The sequence below is a fragment of the Amphiura filiformis genome, chromosome 7, assembly GCF_039555335.1.
Source record: "Amphiura filiformis chromosome 7, Afil_fr2py, whole genome shotgun sequence".
In the NCBI taxonomy this organism is placed as follows: Eukaryota; Metazoa; Echinodermata; class Ophiuroidea; order Amphilepidida; family Amphiuridae; genus Amphiura; species Amphiura filiformis.
The window spans coordinates 24,352,129-24,366,119 of NC_092634.1; the positions used below are offsets into that span (position 1 = coordinate 24,352,129).

The following is a 13,991-nucleotide window of genomic DNA, read 5'->3' on the forward strand; positions in this document are numbered from 1 at the left end:
TGTTAAGAATTGCTAGTAAGCATCAGTCAGTCATTGATCTCTCGACTAGGGTGTACTGTATAGACCACTTGACATCATTGTTTATCAACATAGGCGAGGGATTGGTCTATCGATATGCTTTCGACCGAACCGCTTCACTGTTCAATGGCTTCTTGTACTATATGAAATGTGGTGGGAGATTTAGAATACACATGCCCTGAGCAAACTACGATGCGCACACACACTGCTGGGCAAAGAACAATGGAAAGTGCCATAATGCGTGCGCATACTGCTGGGCAATGACGTCACATGTCAAGTGGTCGATAAATGCTAATGTGTTCAAGTGTATGATGTGTAACTTTAGTGTAAGCCTCTTTGCTTCTGTATAAGAAAGTTAGTTAGAAAAAATAGATGAAGTTGCTGTAATTATTTAATTGTACAGGCTGATTCCAGTCCCCGTGGTGCTAAGAGGAAACGTAAAGAGGCTTGCTATAACTCCAAAGCCTGGATAGGCCAATGCCAGGAACTGATACAAATGATGTTAGATTGCCAAGACTCAGAACCATTCCGGTATCCAGTGGATGAATCGGTATATGTGGTAAGTATAAGAGCTGGGATCTTCATGATTATTGCACTACAGTTTGTCCATGAAGTACAAAGTGACAACGCGTGTGTATACAGCGCGTAAACGGTGCGCAGTGCTGCGTCTCTGCTACAGGTATGCGTGCCTTCAAAGTCGGCACAACGTGTGCGTCCGTGTCAGTACTTTGTACTTCAGAGTAGACTGACTGTATGCCAGTTGAAATAACATGACCTTTATCTCCCACGCAGGGCATAATCTATTAGATTTCAAATGGAGTCACACATTCAGGCAATCCCATTTGAAATTCACACTCCCTATGTGGAAGATAAATGCACAATTGGGGTTGTATGGATTTCAATTGGAATAGCCCATTGCACTTACAATTTTCTTGCAAATTTGAATATAGAAAACTATATTTTACTGCACGGAGTTGTTAGAAACATAAGATTAGTAAAAGGAAGCAGAAAAAAATCTGGAGAGCAATAATTGCCCTGATCAATAATTAGTTTTGTGTATCAAGACAAAATATTTATTTTGTGAGAGCTAAAAATATAGGATCCACAGCTTGTAAGTTCCTCCCTAAATACTTTTTAAAATAAATCGAAAAATATTTGCCGAGATGCAAATGTGTAAAAAGATATGTGTAGCCGTATTTGTTTTACACATATGGACCAAATTACATCCTCATACGTCATTGCGTTCGGTCACAATGGTTCATTATGTATAAATAGAGATCATAGGAGTCAACTCTCAAACATGACAGTAGGCCAGGCCTATTTTTATGTGTATGTTAAAGAAAGCCTGACTGCTATGGACCCAGGTGCAACTTTTAAAACGGCCTCTTTTCTTACACAATTAACCATTATGACTGAACGCAATGTGTGACGCTATAAAATGGTCCACAGGGGTAAAACAAATAGGGCTATACATATCTTTTTTACATTTTTACATTTCGTTCAATATTTTTCGACTTATTTTAAGAAGTATTAGGGGATACTTACAAGCTGTGGACCCTATAGTTGGTAGATTATTGTGGATCATTAAACAAACATATCGATTGGATGTGTAAAGGCATTAATTCTTGAAATGTCATAATGATAATTATGTTAATAGTATATTCTACTTGCTCTATGAAAAAGGAATAAAAATCAAAACCACTAATCCCTCCAATTATCCCCCTGCTGATCATAGAGCTATCAGCATGGTGTGAAAAGTGTGCCAGCATGTTCCATAATGCCATTATTACATAATTTTATACCTATTGGCTTGTCTACTGTAGTTTATCATCGGGGTGGACTTGTCCAGCTGGGAGTGAAACTGGCCAAAGGGGGTAATTACCAGTAATTTGGCCTGCATTTATATCCTTTTTCATAGAGCAAGAGTCAAATTTTTGGAAGGTCATTTCAGGGTCATCCAAGGTCACCCAGGGGTCATCTGAGGTCAAAGTGTGAAGTATGAAGTGTTAATGATCCATTTTGTTGTATTTCAGGATTATCGTAACATAATCAGTACTCCTATGGATGTGAACACAGTAAGAGAGCAGCTTAGTTCAGGAATGTACCAAGGCCCTGTAGAACTAGGAAAAGATGTCAGGCTAATATTCAGTAATGCAAAGAATTATAACACAAACAAGAAATCTAAGGTAGGTGGTTGGATGGTTGCCTGATGTATATATTTTTGTGGTCTTTTTGGAAGTAGAAATAATATTAATGATGCAACAAGGCATAAGCCAGCAGTATGAATATGAATGGCCAGAAAACCACTACATGTTCTTCACTTTCTTGATAGAAACACAGTGAAAATGAAAACACTGTAATTTTTGGAAAGCACAAACTTTTTCAATAACATGGATGTAAACAAACAATCCCAGTTTTAAAGTGCCATCTAGTTTCCAGCAGCGGTATAATGGTTGTTTCAGAAGTGTAGCTGCAGCTGCCGCACATATTTAACTGTATTGTGGTCACAGGTCTACATGTACCAGCATTTGACCAGAAAAAAAACCACTTTAAAAATGCAAATGATACATCACATTGAGATTTTTATTATGCCTCCACCGGAGGTATTATGTTTCCTGGTTGTCCGTCCGTCCATCCGTCCGTCCATCTGTCCGTCCGAGCTTGCGGGTGCAATTTCTCGGAACTGGTAAGGTGTACAGTGATGCAATTTGGTGGGGGGATGGTCGTTGGCGGTCTTCAAATTCCAGTAGGTTTGGTTAGTGGGTCAAGGTCACCCAAGGTCATCTAGGGGTCATCTGAGGTCAAATTAGCAAAAACCGTCGTATGGGCATGAACCTTGGTGTACAGTGATGCAATTTGGTGGAGGGATGGTCGTTGGCAGTCTTCAAATTCCAGTAGGTTTGGTTAGTGGGTCAAGGTCACCCAAGGTCATCTAGGGGTCATCTGAGGTCAAACTAGCAAAAACCGTTGTATGGGCATGAACCTTGGTGGGTACTGTCAACATTTAGAACCAAATTTTTGAGGATCATTTTGGGGTCACCCAGGGGTCAAGGTCACCCAAGGTCATCTAGGGGTCATCTGAGGTCAAATTAGCAAAAACCGTCGTATGGGCATGAACCTTGGTGTACAGTGATGCAATTTGGTGGAGGGATGGTCGTTGGCAGTCTTCAAATTCCAGTAGGTTTGGTTAGTGGGTCAAGGTCACCCAAGGTCATCTAGGGGTCATCTGAGGTCAAACTAGCAAAAACCGTTGTATGGGCATGAACCTTGGTGGGTACTGTCAACATTTAGAACCAAATTTTTTGAGGATCATTTTGGGGTCACCCAGGGGTCATCTGAGGTCAAATAACTTAAAACTGTCATATGAGCATGAAACTTGGTGGGTACAGTCAACATTTAGAGTCAAATTCTTGGAGGGTCATTTTGGGGTCATCCAGGGTCACCCAGGGGTCATCTGAGGTCAAATAACTTAAAACTGTCATATGAGCATGAAACTTGGTGGGTACAGTCAACATTTAGAGTCAAATTCTTGGAGGGTCATTTTGGGGTCATCCAGGGTCACCCAGGGGTCATCTGAGGTCAAATAACTTAAAACTGTCGTATGGGCATGAAACTTGGTGGGTACAGTCAACATTTAGAGTTAAATTGTTGGAAGGTCATTTTGGGGTCATCCGGGGTCACCAGTAGGTTTGGTTAGTGGGTCAAGGTCACCCAAGGTCATCTTGGGGTCATCTATCGATCGGGTCAAGGATCTTTCATTTGTTACACTTTTCCTAAAAACATGCACTGTCATCTATAGATGGCCAGCTCCTAGTGAAATTGCACCGGTTAAAATGATACGCCTCGAGGTGGAGGCATTGCGGCCGACGCTTTGCGTCGAGAACCGCGCAAGTCGAGAACCGCTCTAGTTAAATCTTTGATGAGATGATTTTCAATCTCAATGCTTCCATTTGATGACAAATCAAAAGATGTGGGGAATGATTAATGATGAATTGCTAAAACTGTTTCATTCCTTTTCAGATATATGGTATGATGTTAAGACTATCAGCCCTCTTTGAGGATCATTTTAGGTCTGTTGTCAGCGACTACAAATCTGCAGTGAAGTATGAGAAACAAGTCAAAGCAGGTCTCAAAAGGTAATTCTATGATGACATAATAAATTCTTTCAGCAAATTTAATCAGTATTGCAACCAATCTTTTGTAATTGAGGGAGTACTGGTAAGGGTGAGATGTCACATAAGCACATGCATTCTCCTTGGTTGCATCTCTGACATTATTCCCCTTTCCACGGATCCGCCAAAAAAAAAGTGCATTTTTGCTTCTTGCGCTTTCTTTCCATCGCGCCAGAAGGCTTTTGTAACGTGAACGCGGTTATTAAAGCGTGCCTTCGACAGGCATACGCACACACAGCATGCACTTTGCAGGTAGAACCTAGGTTTGAGATGACCGTGTGATCGCCGAATAGTACATTAGAGGTAACATTCATTATTACTGTTGCTATTTTTAATTCTCTGACAAAAGTGAATGTTATAGTAGAATCTCTGACCTTAGCGACTGGCTACTTAATAACAATGTGGCGTTTACAATGTCATATTTGTGTGGAATGCTTGTGGGCGCATTCTTGGCTTTCAAATTGTACATGTCATGTCAGAGAATTAAATTTAACAACAGTAGTTAATTTCTTATTTTTTGAATAGTAAAATGTATGTGAATGAGGAATCTCCAAGATTTAATAATCGATATTTCCTCTTCTTTAGGCGTTTAAAGCATAAAAGGAAAAAAGACAGGCGTACCTCGAACAAAAGCAAGAATATGCCATCTACCTCAAAACACGATGACAATGATGATGACGATGACTCAGAACAGGAACCAGGACCATCAAGTCCTCATCAGGCAGCATCATCATCTTCATCCAGGGAACCCAGTAGCAGTACTAAAACCAGCAAACAGTCACTCAATAAAGCATCAGAGAGCAAGAACATTAGGGGCCTTCCAACGAGAGCATCAGCTCGCAAAGTGAAGGAAGGTAGGTAGCTTGCATGTGGAAATGTTATATTAAAGTTCCTTAAAATATCAAGTAAAATTCCTCTTACAGGGAGGACACTGCAGGAAAAATAATAACCAAAGGCACCAAAGGCATTTGCCATGGGTGCACCCCATGCCTTTGCCTTTGTGCCCGTAAAATGTTTAATTTTGGACACATTCTTTAGTATGAGATTGCCATTGGGCTACTCCAGCTGAGATCCATACACCCCTATGGAAGACATGACCTTAATCTCCCACACACAGGGTGTAGATTCCAAATGCAGTCACCCATTCAGGTAACCCCATTTCAGGCATGAGAATTTTCCTGCCCAAGCAGGAATTCCTGCTTTTTTGTTGTCCAAATTTCCACATTTTTATTTATTTTTAGCCCGTTTCGGAGAATTTTTGCCATATTTTACGCACTTTTTCCTGCTTTTTCAGAATTTTCCTGTTTTGTCATGGAAATCTCTTCTCATGCCTGCCATGAAATTCACAATTGCATGGAAGATTAAGGCCCTGTCTTCTATAGGGGATTTCAACTGGATTAGCCCATTGTGCCCTAGTAGGCTCTAGCCAATTGCATGACTGCCTTCAAAACAGCCAAAATTAACATTTAACCCTCCACTATGTGCTCGCCATCAGCATTTGTGGACTAAGAGGGGCTTAACTGTAGCTGGTATATTGTGTGAGCTGCCAATTAACGGCACTGTATACTTATACAAAAAACTTTGTTTGCTTGTCCTCACCTGACCGACCATTATCTCAAAAAGCTGGAATATGTTTTGGAAAATTTCAGAAAGAGTTTTCTTATTTATTTCAGAATTTTGGACATCCAGAAAAGGTTTTAAGCATTTTTTTAAACATTTCTAAACTATTAAAAAGTAGAAAAATACCACACCAATTCACACCTATTTTAGTCTTTTTTTATTAAGCTAATTAAGCCTATACATGTTTTGACTATGGCCTATAAAATAATTTAAAAAATCTGACTGACCCTGTCCTCAGAGAGTGCAAGGACAAGCAAGCATTTTTTGTCTTGACCTTGCGTGATTGGATACTCGCAGTATGAAGCTTTTGTAGAAGGAATTTTACTTCTGATTTTGACAAATATTGCAATGGTGGCTGGTTAGCTATACAGGTTGACATTTAGCTAAGGATATTTATTGTGCATGTACTGTTTAGTCATGGAGTACCACTTTGCTGTAGTAATCGCTTTCTGCTTCCTGTAACTTGTAGCCCTGCTGTAGTTATATGCTTTACTGTACTGGAAATTTCAATTGAATGAACACAGCTGCAAAACAGCTTGCGATCTTCCGTATACACTGTGTGATGAGCGCTCGCATGTAATGCGACCATGTCAACTCACTTGTGATTGGTTAGAATTTTAATTACTGTATCCAAGGTCGTGCGTTCGTGTTGTAGTTTGAAATAAGCGATATACGATCACGTTTGGTTCGAATACAGCTGTTGAAAGCTGTGTTCGTTCAATTGAAATTCCCAGTATAGTTAATGTAGATGAGCAATGGGCTATTCCAGTTGAATTCAATACACCGTCTATGGAAGACAGACATAACCTTAATCTCTCACACAGGGGTGTAGATTTCAAATGGAGTCACACATGCAGGTAAAATTCACATCCACTCTGTGAAAGATTAAGGTTGTGTCTTCTATAGGGGGTTTATGGATTTCAACTGGAATAGCTCAATGCATTGTTGGTTAGTGATGTACACCAGGCACAAAAAGAAACTCGTCAGTTATATTCATCCTTGCTACTCAATAACTTGATAATTTTGGATTATTCTGAAATATACATTTTGTTAATTGGACTTTTCTTTCTCATTTGACACCCTGTTTGTGAACATTGAGCAAGAATTGATCAAGATATGCGCCTCCAAACTCTCAAACCCCAAAATGAAAAGTTGCAAATTTAACGATTCAATTGTGCCTGTTACACTGTGTGCTTTATTGATTGGCCCGTGGTGCTTGTGTGCAATACAACGATGCGTTCCCATTGAAAATCGTTGAAAATGCGACTTTTGATTTTGGGGTTTGAGGCTTTGGAGGCGCATATCTTGGTCAATTCTTGTTCGTTTTTCACGAACAGGGTGTCAAATGAGAAAGCAACGACCAATTAACAAAATGTATATTTCAGAATAATCCAAAATTATCAAGTTATAGAACAGCAAGGATGAATATAACTGACGAGTTTCTTTTTGTGCCTGGTGTATTTTGGAAACTAGAAGAATAGATTGAAGTTGTTGCTTGAATTTGTACTCAATACAAGTCGGTTTTGGAACAAATTTTAGTCCATAGTCTATCTGTGCATGGCCTCCTAAATAGGATCACAGTCATCACACCTGCTGTATGCATCATAGCTTCATGCTTCAACCTATAGGGTCCACAACTTCTATGTTCCCCCTAAATACTTTTTAAAATAAATAGAAAAGTATTTGACAAAATTCAAACATGTAAAAAGGTATGGATAGCCGTATTTGTTTTGCACATATGGACCAAATTATAGCGTTACACATCATTGCGTTCAGTCACAATGGTTCATTATGTAAAAAAAGAGACTGTTTTAAACAGTGAAAAAGTTGCATCTGAGTCCATAGAAGTCAGCTCTCAAACAATACAGTAGCCCAGGTGTATTCATGTGTTTGTTAAAGAAAACCTGACTGCTATGGACTCAGGTGTTACTTTTAAAACGGCCTCTTTTCTTACACAACTAACCATTGTGACTGAACGCAATGACATGTGACGCAATAAATTACTCCACATGTGTAAAACAAATACGGCTGTACATTTCTTTTTACATTTTTACATTTCGTAAAATATGTTTCGACTTATTATAAAAAGTATTGGGGGGAACTTAAAAGTTGTGGACCGTATATTTGCAATAATTGGGCCTAATCCTTTCTGTTAATCTCTTGCAATGCACTCAGCAATCCTGATTCATACTATCTGTGCATGGCCTCCTAAATAGGACCACACCTGCTGTACATAAGTATGCTTTATAGCTTCATGCTTAAACTTAATTGCAATAATTGGGGTCCACTCCTTCCTGCCAATCCCTTGCAATGCACTAGGCAATCTCGGACCTTATTCATTTGACATCAAATATTTTGTGCGACAAGTATTTGTTATTCAATCAGTTTCAATTCAGTTGATCTTGTAACACATGTTTGTTGATGAAAAATCACTTGTATTTGACATGAAATAGCTGGTAGAAATATATTATTGATTTTATATTTTTAACAAACATTGTTATTAGTTATAACTGGAAATAGATTCAATAGGGAATACTTGTTGCATGAAATATTTGATGTTAAATAAGAAGTATAAATCCGGCCAGAGTCTTTCTTTACCATATCTTTGTAATCAATATACATAGAATTCCATCTACAAGTATATATGTGACGTGTCATGTCAAAAGGAGACACTTTTGGGCAGGTTATCAATTTTGAGATTTTATCTTAAATATACAGATATTTTGCTCCACAACTCCGTTTTCCCCAATGAAATAGGACATTCTAAGGGAAGATATTGAGTTCGGAAGTTATGGTATTATAAAATTGGAAATTGAGATATCAGCCTTTAAAAATATTATTGACAATGTTAAGAGTAGAAATTAACTTTAAAAATGTCTCAAAAACTACATGATGCCAGTTATATTTCGGTCTGAAACTATCAGACTATATCTTTTACATTAATAACATCACAAATTCACAACAAACCCAAATTGTGAAAAAATCACCCCCAGGCAGACTTTTGGTAATATCTCCATTTACGATCCTGCCCAAAAGTGTCTCCTTTTGACATGACATGTCACATATGCCTCCAAATGAGTTGGTTGTTTTTTGACAAGACGAAAGGCAGACACCCACCACAAAAACATTATTTGGAGTTTGAGTATATTACTGATACAGGCAGCTGTACAAACATGTATTAAAAAAAAAAAAAAAAGTTGTTTGCTTGCCCTCAACCGACCGACCCTAATTTTGGAAATCAGAAAAAAAGGTGTTTTTTTCTATTTACTGTACAAAAGAATACCGACCCTATTTTTGGAAATTCCTGAAAAAGTTTTTTTTTTCTTTTCAAATTTTTGCATTCTGAAGATGTAAAAAAAATGTATTTTAGAGCTTGTGTTCAACATTTTAGTTGTTTTCTAATATTAGTTGATTCATTTTGACACCAAAATTGTCTGATTTTTCATATTTTGAGCCTTAATTAATACAAACATTAGAGTTTCCTAGTAATTTAAAAAAAAAAAAAAAAAAAAAATCCCGACCGACCGACCCAATTTTTAAAATTTAATTGAGGGCAAGCAAACAATTTTTTTTTTTTTTCTTGGCCTTATTGTAAGACCAATCTATTGAAATGTTTTTGTGGAGCGTGTCTGCCCTTTGTCTCTTTCGTAAAAAAAACTCATTTAGAGGCATGCTTGTAGATGGAATTCTGTACTGTATCTCTGCAATTTTCATTCCATTTGCTGCTTCTGCTCATGTAGTCTGCATGTTAACCCTAGATTGCTAACTGCTTCATACGCTTGTCGCACATTTTGTCTTCAGCTTATAAATTACTTTTGAATCCAGAAGGCAGTTCAGATGATACAGAAGTATCGGATGAAGAAGAGAAGACCAAGAAACCCAAGGGGAAAACCAAAGGGAAAGCTAAAGGGAAAGGCAAAGGGAAAACGAGGAAAGCAGCAAAGAAACTCAAACTAGAATCAGAAGAGGAGGACGAGGAAAAGGTAGAGGAAGATAAAGATGAGAGCAGCGATGGTGATGACAGCGATGATAGTAGTGATAACAAAGAAGGAGACAGTGATGACAAAGAAGACGACAGTGATGACAAAGAGGACAGTGATGACAAAGAAGAGGACAGTGATGACAAAGAGGAGGACAGTGATGACAAAGAGGAGGAGAGTGATGATACCGAAGAAGAGGAGGAAGAGGAAGAAGAGGAGGAAAAGAAAGTGACGGCAAAGACCACCAAAGCTGCAAAAAAGACTGTCAATGGCAAACCAAAATCAGGTAATTTGGGTTCATTTTATGATTCATTTTATTTTATGAAAGGTGTGTAACCAGCTTGTATACAACACATTGTGTTTTCTACCTCACATTGAGGCCCATCACCTGAGTTAAATTGTTGCAGCAATTTGGATTGTAGAAGCAACAATGTGTATTACACATGCAGCGGTCCATAGAACAGTATACAACTTCTGGGGTGCTAACTACCAAACTACCATGAGGTTATCAATCTGGTTAAGCACCTATAATTGCTTTAAAAAAAGTTCTTTTATCTTAACTTCTTTTTGTTTTGCTGTTTTACTTGGATTGGAATAATCATGTTGAAAAGATATATAAACAGTTCTCTTTTTGGTGGAGTGGTCAAGTAAGGCACATGATTCAAAGGATGAAGCAGAGTCATAGGATTTGAAGAAGTATGAGGCAAAAAAACACTTTTGAGATTTAAAAGCTCCGGTGTGCATTCGTTTTAATGACAAAATTAATCATTAGCCTATTTTTTCCGAAAAAGAAAAACAAAAAACATCTGTGCAGTGAATCTGTCTATTTTTGAATCATAAAAAAAGTACCTAACTGTCATCAGATATAATTAACATTTAGAAATGTGTTGAAATCCCTGCAATGGAAGTCGAAAGGTAAAAAAAAAGACTATACCACATCAGATTTTCAACATCAAAAGAGCTTTGAGGCAAAGGTTTAATTTAGTTTTGCCTTACAGAAATTTATATCAGAATATTTGTCTCAAAATGTGTCTTTGTCATCTCCTTTCTTTCAGCTAAAAGGAAATTAACCAACGGGTACAAAAAGCCAAGGAGCTCACCTCGGAAGAGAGCAAATGTCTCGTACGGTGAACCTGATGATGATGAGGAGGACCGTGTCGGAAAACGAGTCCAGAAGAAGAAAGAAAGTAGCAGTGAGGCTGAAGAGAGCATGGAAGAGGATGTTGATAGTGACTCTTCTTCAAGTTCAGACTCTGACTCCGAATCAGGGAGCTCTGATAGTGACAGTGACAGTTCGAAGAGGAACCAACTCGAAGAACTCGAAGTAGTAAAAAAGTAGTACATTCCAAAAAGACGAAAAAGAGAACTAAACCGAGAAAATCGGTTAGAAAGACAAGTCGCAGATACTCAAGTGATTTTGAGTACGATGCAGTGCCAACAAGGAGAACACGTAATCAGGGAAAGAGAACTGTGTTATATGATCATAGTGATTCTGAAGAAGAATTGGCACAGAAGGCTGGCACAGAAGGGTCATCCGATGATGAGAATACACCCACAACAATATCGAGTAGAGGGAGAGTAAGGAGGTTAACACAACGAGCTAGAGCTAGTCTTTTAGGCGATTAAATCATCAGCAACAAGGTGCTGTACTTAAAGAAGTTTGAAGTATGAAGTAATGATACTTACGAGTGTTGGTGACCCTACAGACTTTTTATTCGACGTATTATGTTTGATGTAACATATCTACGTTATTTAATCTAGTCCCATTCTATTTCTAATAATGTTTAAGTTCTAACGAATGTTTGATGACGTAAAATCGATAAGATATTATACGTAACATAGCAATTTTACGTCATCAAACATTCATTAGAACTTAAACATTACTGGAAATAGAATGGGACTAGATTAAATAACATAGATATGTTACATCAAATATTATACGTCAAATACCCGGTGTCTGTAGCGGCCCTTATTATCTGTTCCAATTCTTATGACACTTCTGTCACTTTCAAAGTGGTATTAGAGTGGTTTGATGAGACAGGTGCTCTTTTCAATTCTTAGCAAATCAAGGCTGTATTGATTGTACATTGATTTGCTCTATTGAATTCGCACTCACAAATATCTTCTGACAGTGAATGGAATTTGTCCACTGTGACAGCACGAGGTGTCACCGTAGCTGGAGCGTATTTGTGCCAAAGTGGATGCACCTTTTGGTTGCTATGAACATAGTGCATTATTATGTGCAGAGATAATCTCCTCCGCTGCTGGTTTGATTCTGCTCACTCCACACAAATTGTCTGCCACTTGTAATATGCCATTTCTGATTATGCATTTGTTTCAAATCATGCTTGATAAAGTCGTAGGACATATTTTGGACAATCAGGAAGGCCTTGTGATGTCATCATTGGCAGGCGGTTTCTGTGAAGTGAGTTGATTAACTGGCGGCAGCTAGAGGAGACTATACTGTGTCTTGCCTCAAGATGAGAGTGTCGTCTGTGTGTTTATGTAGTTGCGTCACCATCGTGTGGACAAAACCGCCCATGTGTATACCCCACATGATTCAATTAGGTTAGCACACGATTCTAAACTGTCACTGAAATTACGCACTTTGCATTACTCTCACATGAGATGAGACCCAGTATAGGGCAGAGTGTGACTCTGCACCCGGGCTCTGCACTAAAGCTTTTATTTGCAGCTGTTGTGCTCTTTTCCCACAATGCAATTGAGCTTTCTACAGTGATTTCCCTTTAATGTTACTTAATGCATCAGCAAACTTCTTTTTGCCCAATCGGCAGGTAGTTCTCATGGGAAATTTGCTTTTATTACTGTAACTTCAGATAAAGATGTGCTCGGGCCTTTTGCATTACAGGATGTTGGGCCTGCTATGATCATCTTTTGGTTAAGTCAGTAAAACAAAGTTTTATTACTTCATTCTTCAGACAAATTGGAATATGTGCAATGGTTGTCATTTTGTTTAAAACATAGCAACACTAATAGTTTATTGAATGTATGTCACTACTGGGCTGGATAACAACATCTACCTTGAAAGCCTGTAGCAATGAGTGGTCCAACCACACTGCCCCAAAAAGTCTCAAAATGGGGCCCGCCAAATTGGCAGCATGCACTAAAAGTGTTTGATTTTTTAAAACTAACTCTGGCCAAACTTGATATTGAAACATCTGTTCAGCCCGTAGCTTTCCCAATGGTTTTAAGGGATGGGGTATGAGCATTTGAACAGTATTTATTGTGGGACATTGGAGCACATCAGACATCGAATTGCATTCTACATACGAAGAATGTCCTTCTGATATCAAATAATTTTGATTTTTGAAATTCGCAATGTAATACACATTTTATGGCAAATGATTAAAATTGATATTTTTGATATTTAACAGTACTCAAGTAAACTTTATAAATCTGATGATATGTACTTAAAGTGTATGTAGGTGGGATGAAAAGCCGACGATCAATTGAAAATTTTGACCTTTCGTAATGAAGATATGGATTTTTTCCCCAAAACACCAAAAAAATTAGGTCTTTTGGGGGAAAAAAATCTTCAATATGAAAGGTCAAAATGTTCAATTGATCGTCGGCTTCTCCTCCCAGCTACATACACTTTAAGAATATATCATTAGATTTATAAAATTTACTTCGAGGACTGTTATATATCAAAATGTGAAAAATATCAAATTTTAATAATTTGTCATAAAATTTGTATATCGTGAATTTCAAAAAATGAAAATTATTTGATATCAGAAAGACATTCTTCGTATTCAGAATGCAATTCGATATGTCTGATGTGCTCTCTTGTCCCCCAAAAAATACTGTCGAAACGCTCATTCCAGATCCCTTAATGATATACTTTGGTGGCGTTGTAATGTATCCAAAATATGTTGCAGTGATGACCCAGTGTAATACAGGTACCTTGTAAACATTCAAATTGGTGTCATTGATGTCATTCCACTTTATTTAATAAATTTATTACATTTTGTACTTCTTTTGCATTCATAACTGCTGCATAATACTAGTATTTTTTGTTACCATTGTTTTTTATATCTTACAAGACGGACAAAAAGAAGTCTTTGCATTAATACAATGAAATTTAAACATCAATGAAAACAACAGGTATTGCACCATGTTTTGTTTAAAATTTTGTTTTATTATCGTATTTGGAGTTACATACATGCACGATAGATATTTT

The 13,991-nt window shown here is 37.7% G+C and overlaps 1 protein-coding gene across 1 annotated transcript in view; it reads left to right on the plus strand.

Moving 5' to 3' along the window:
- The window catches only part of LOC140157728 (PH-interacting protein-like), a 48,354-nt gene extending 35,208 nt beyond the window's left edge, over positions 1-13,146 (plus strand). The window contains 7 exon segments of the mRNA XM_072180974.1: positions 422-577; positions 2,052-2,204; positions 4,039-4,154; positions 4,776-5,044; positions 9,612-10,076; positions 10,846-11,090; positions 11,093-13,146. Of these exon segments, the coding sequence (XP_072037075.1) occupies positions 422-577; positions 2,052-2,204; positions 4,039-4,154; positions 4,776-5,044; positions 9,612-10,076; positions 10,846-11,090; positions 11,093-11,416 (1,728 nt within the window). The 3' untranslated portion in view covers positions 11,417-13,146.
- Positions 13,147-13,991: the final 845 nt, after the last annotated feature.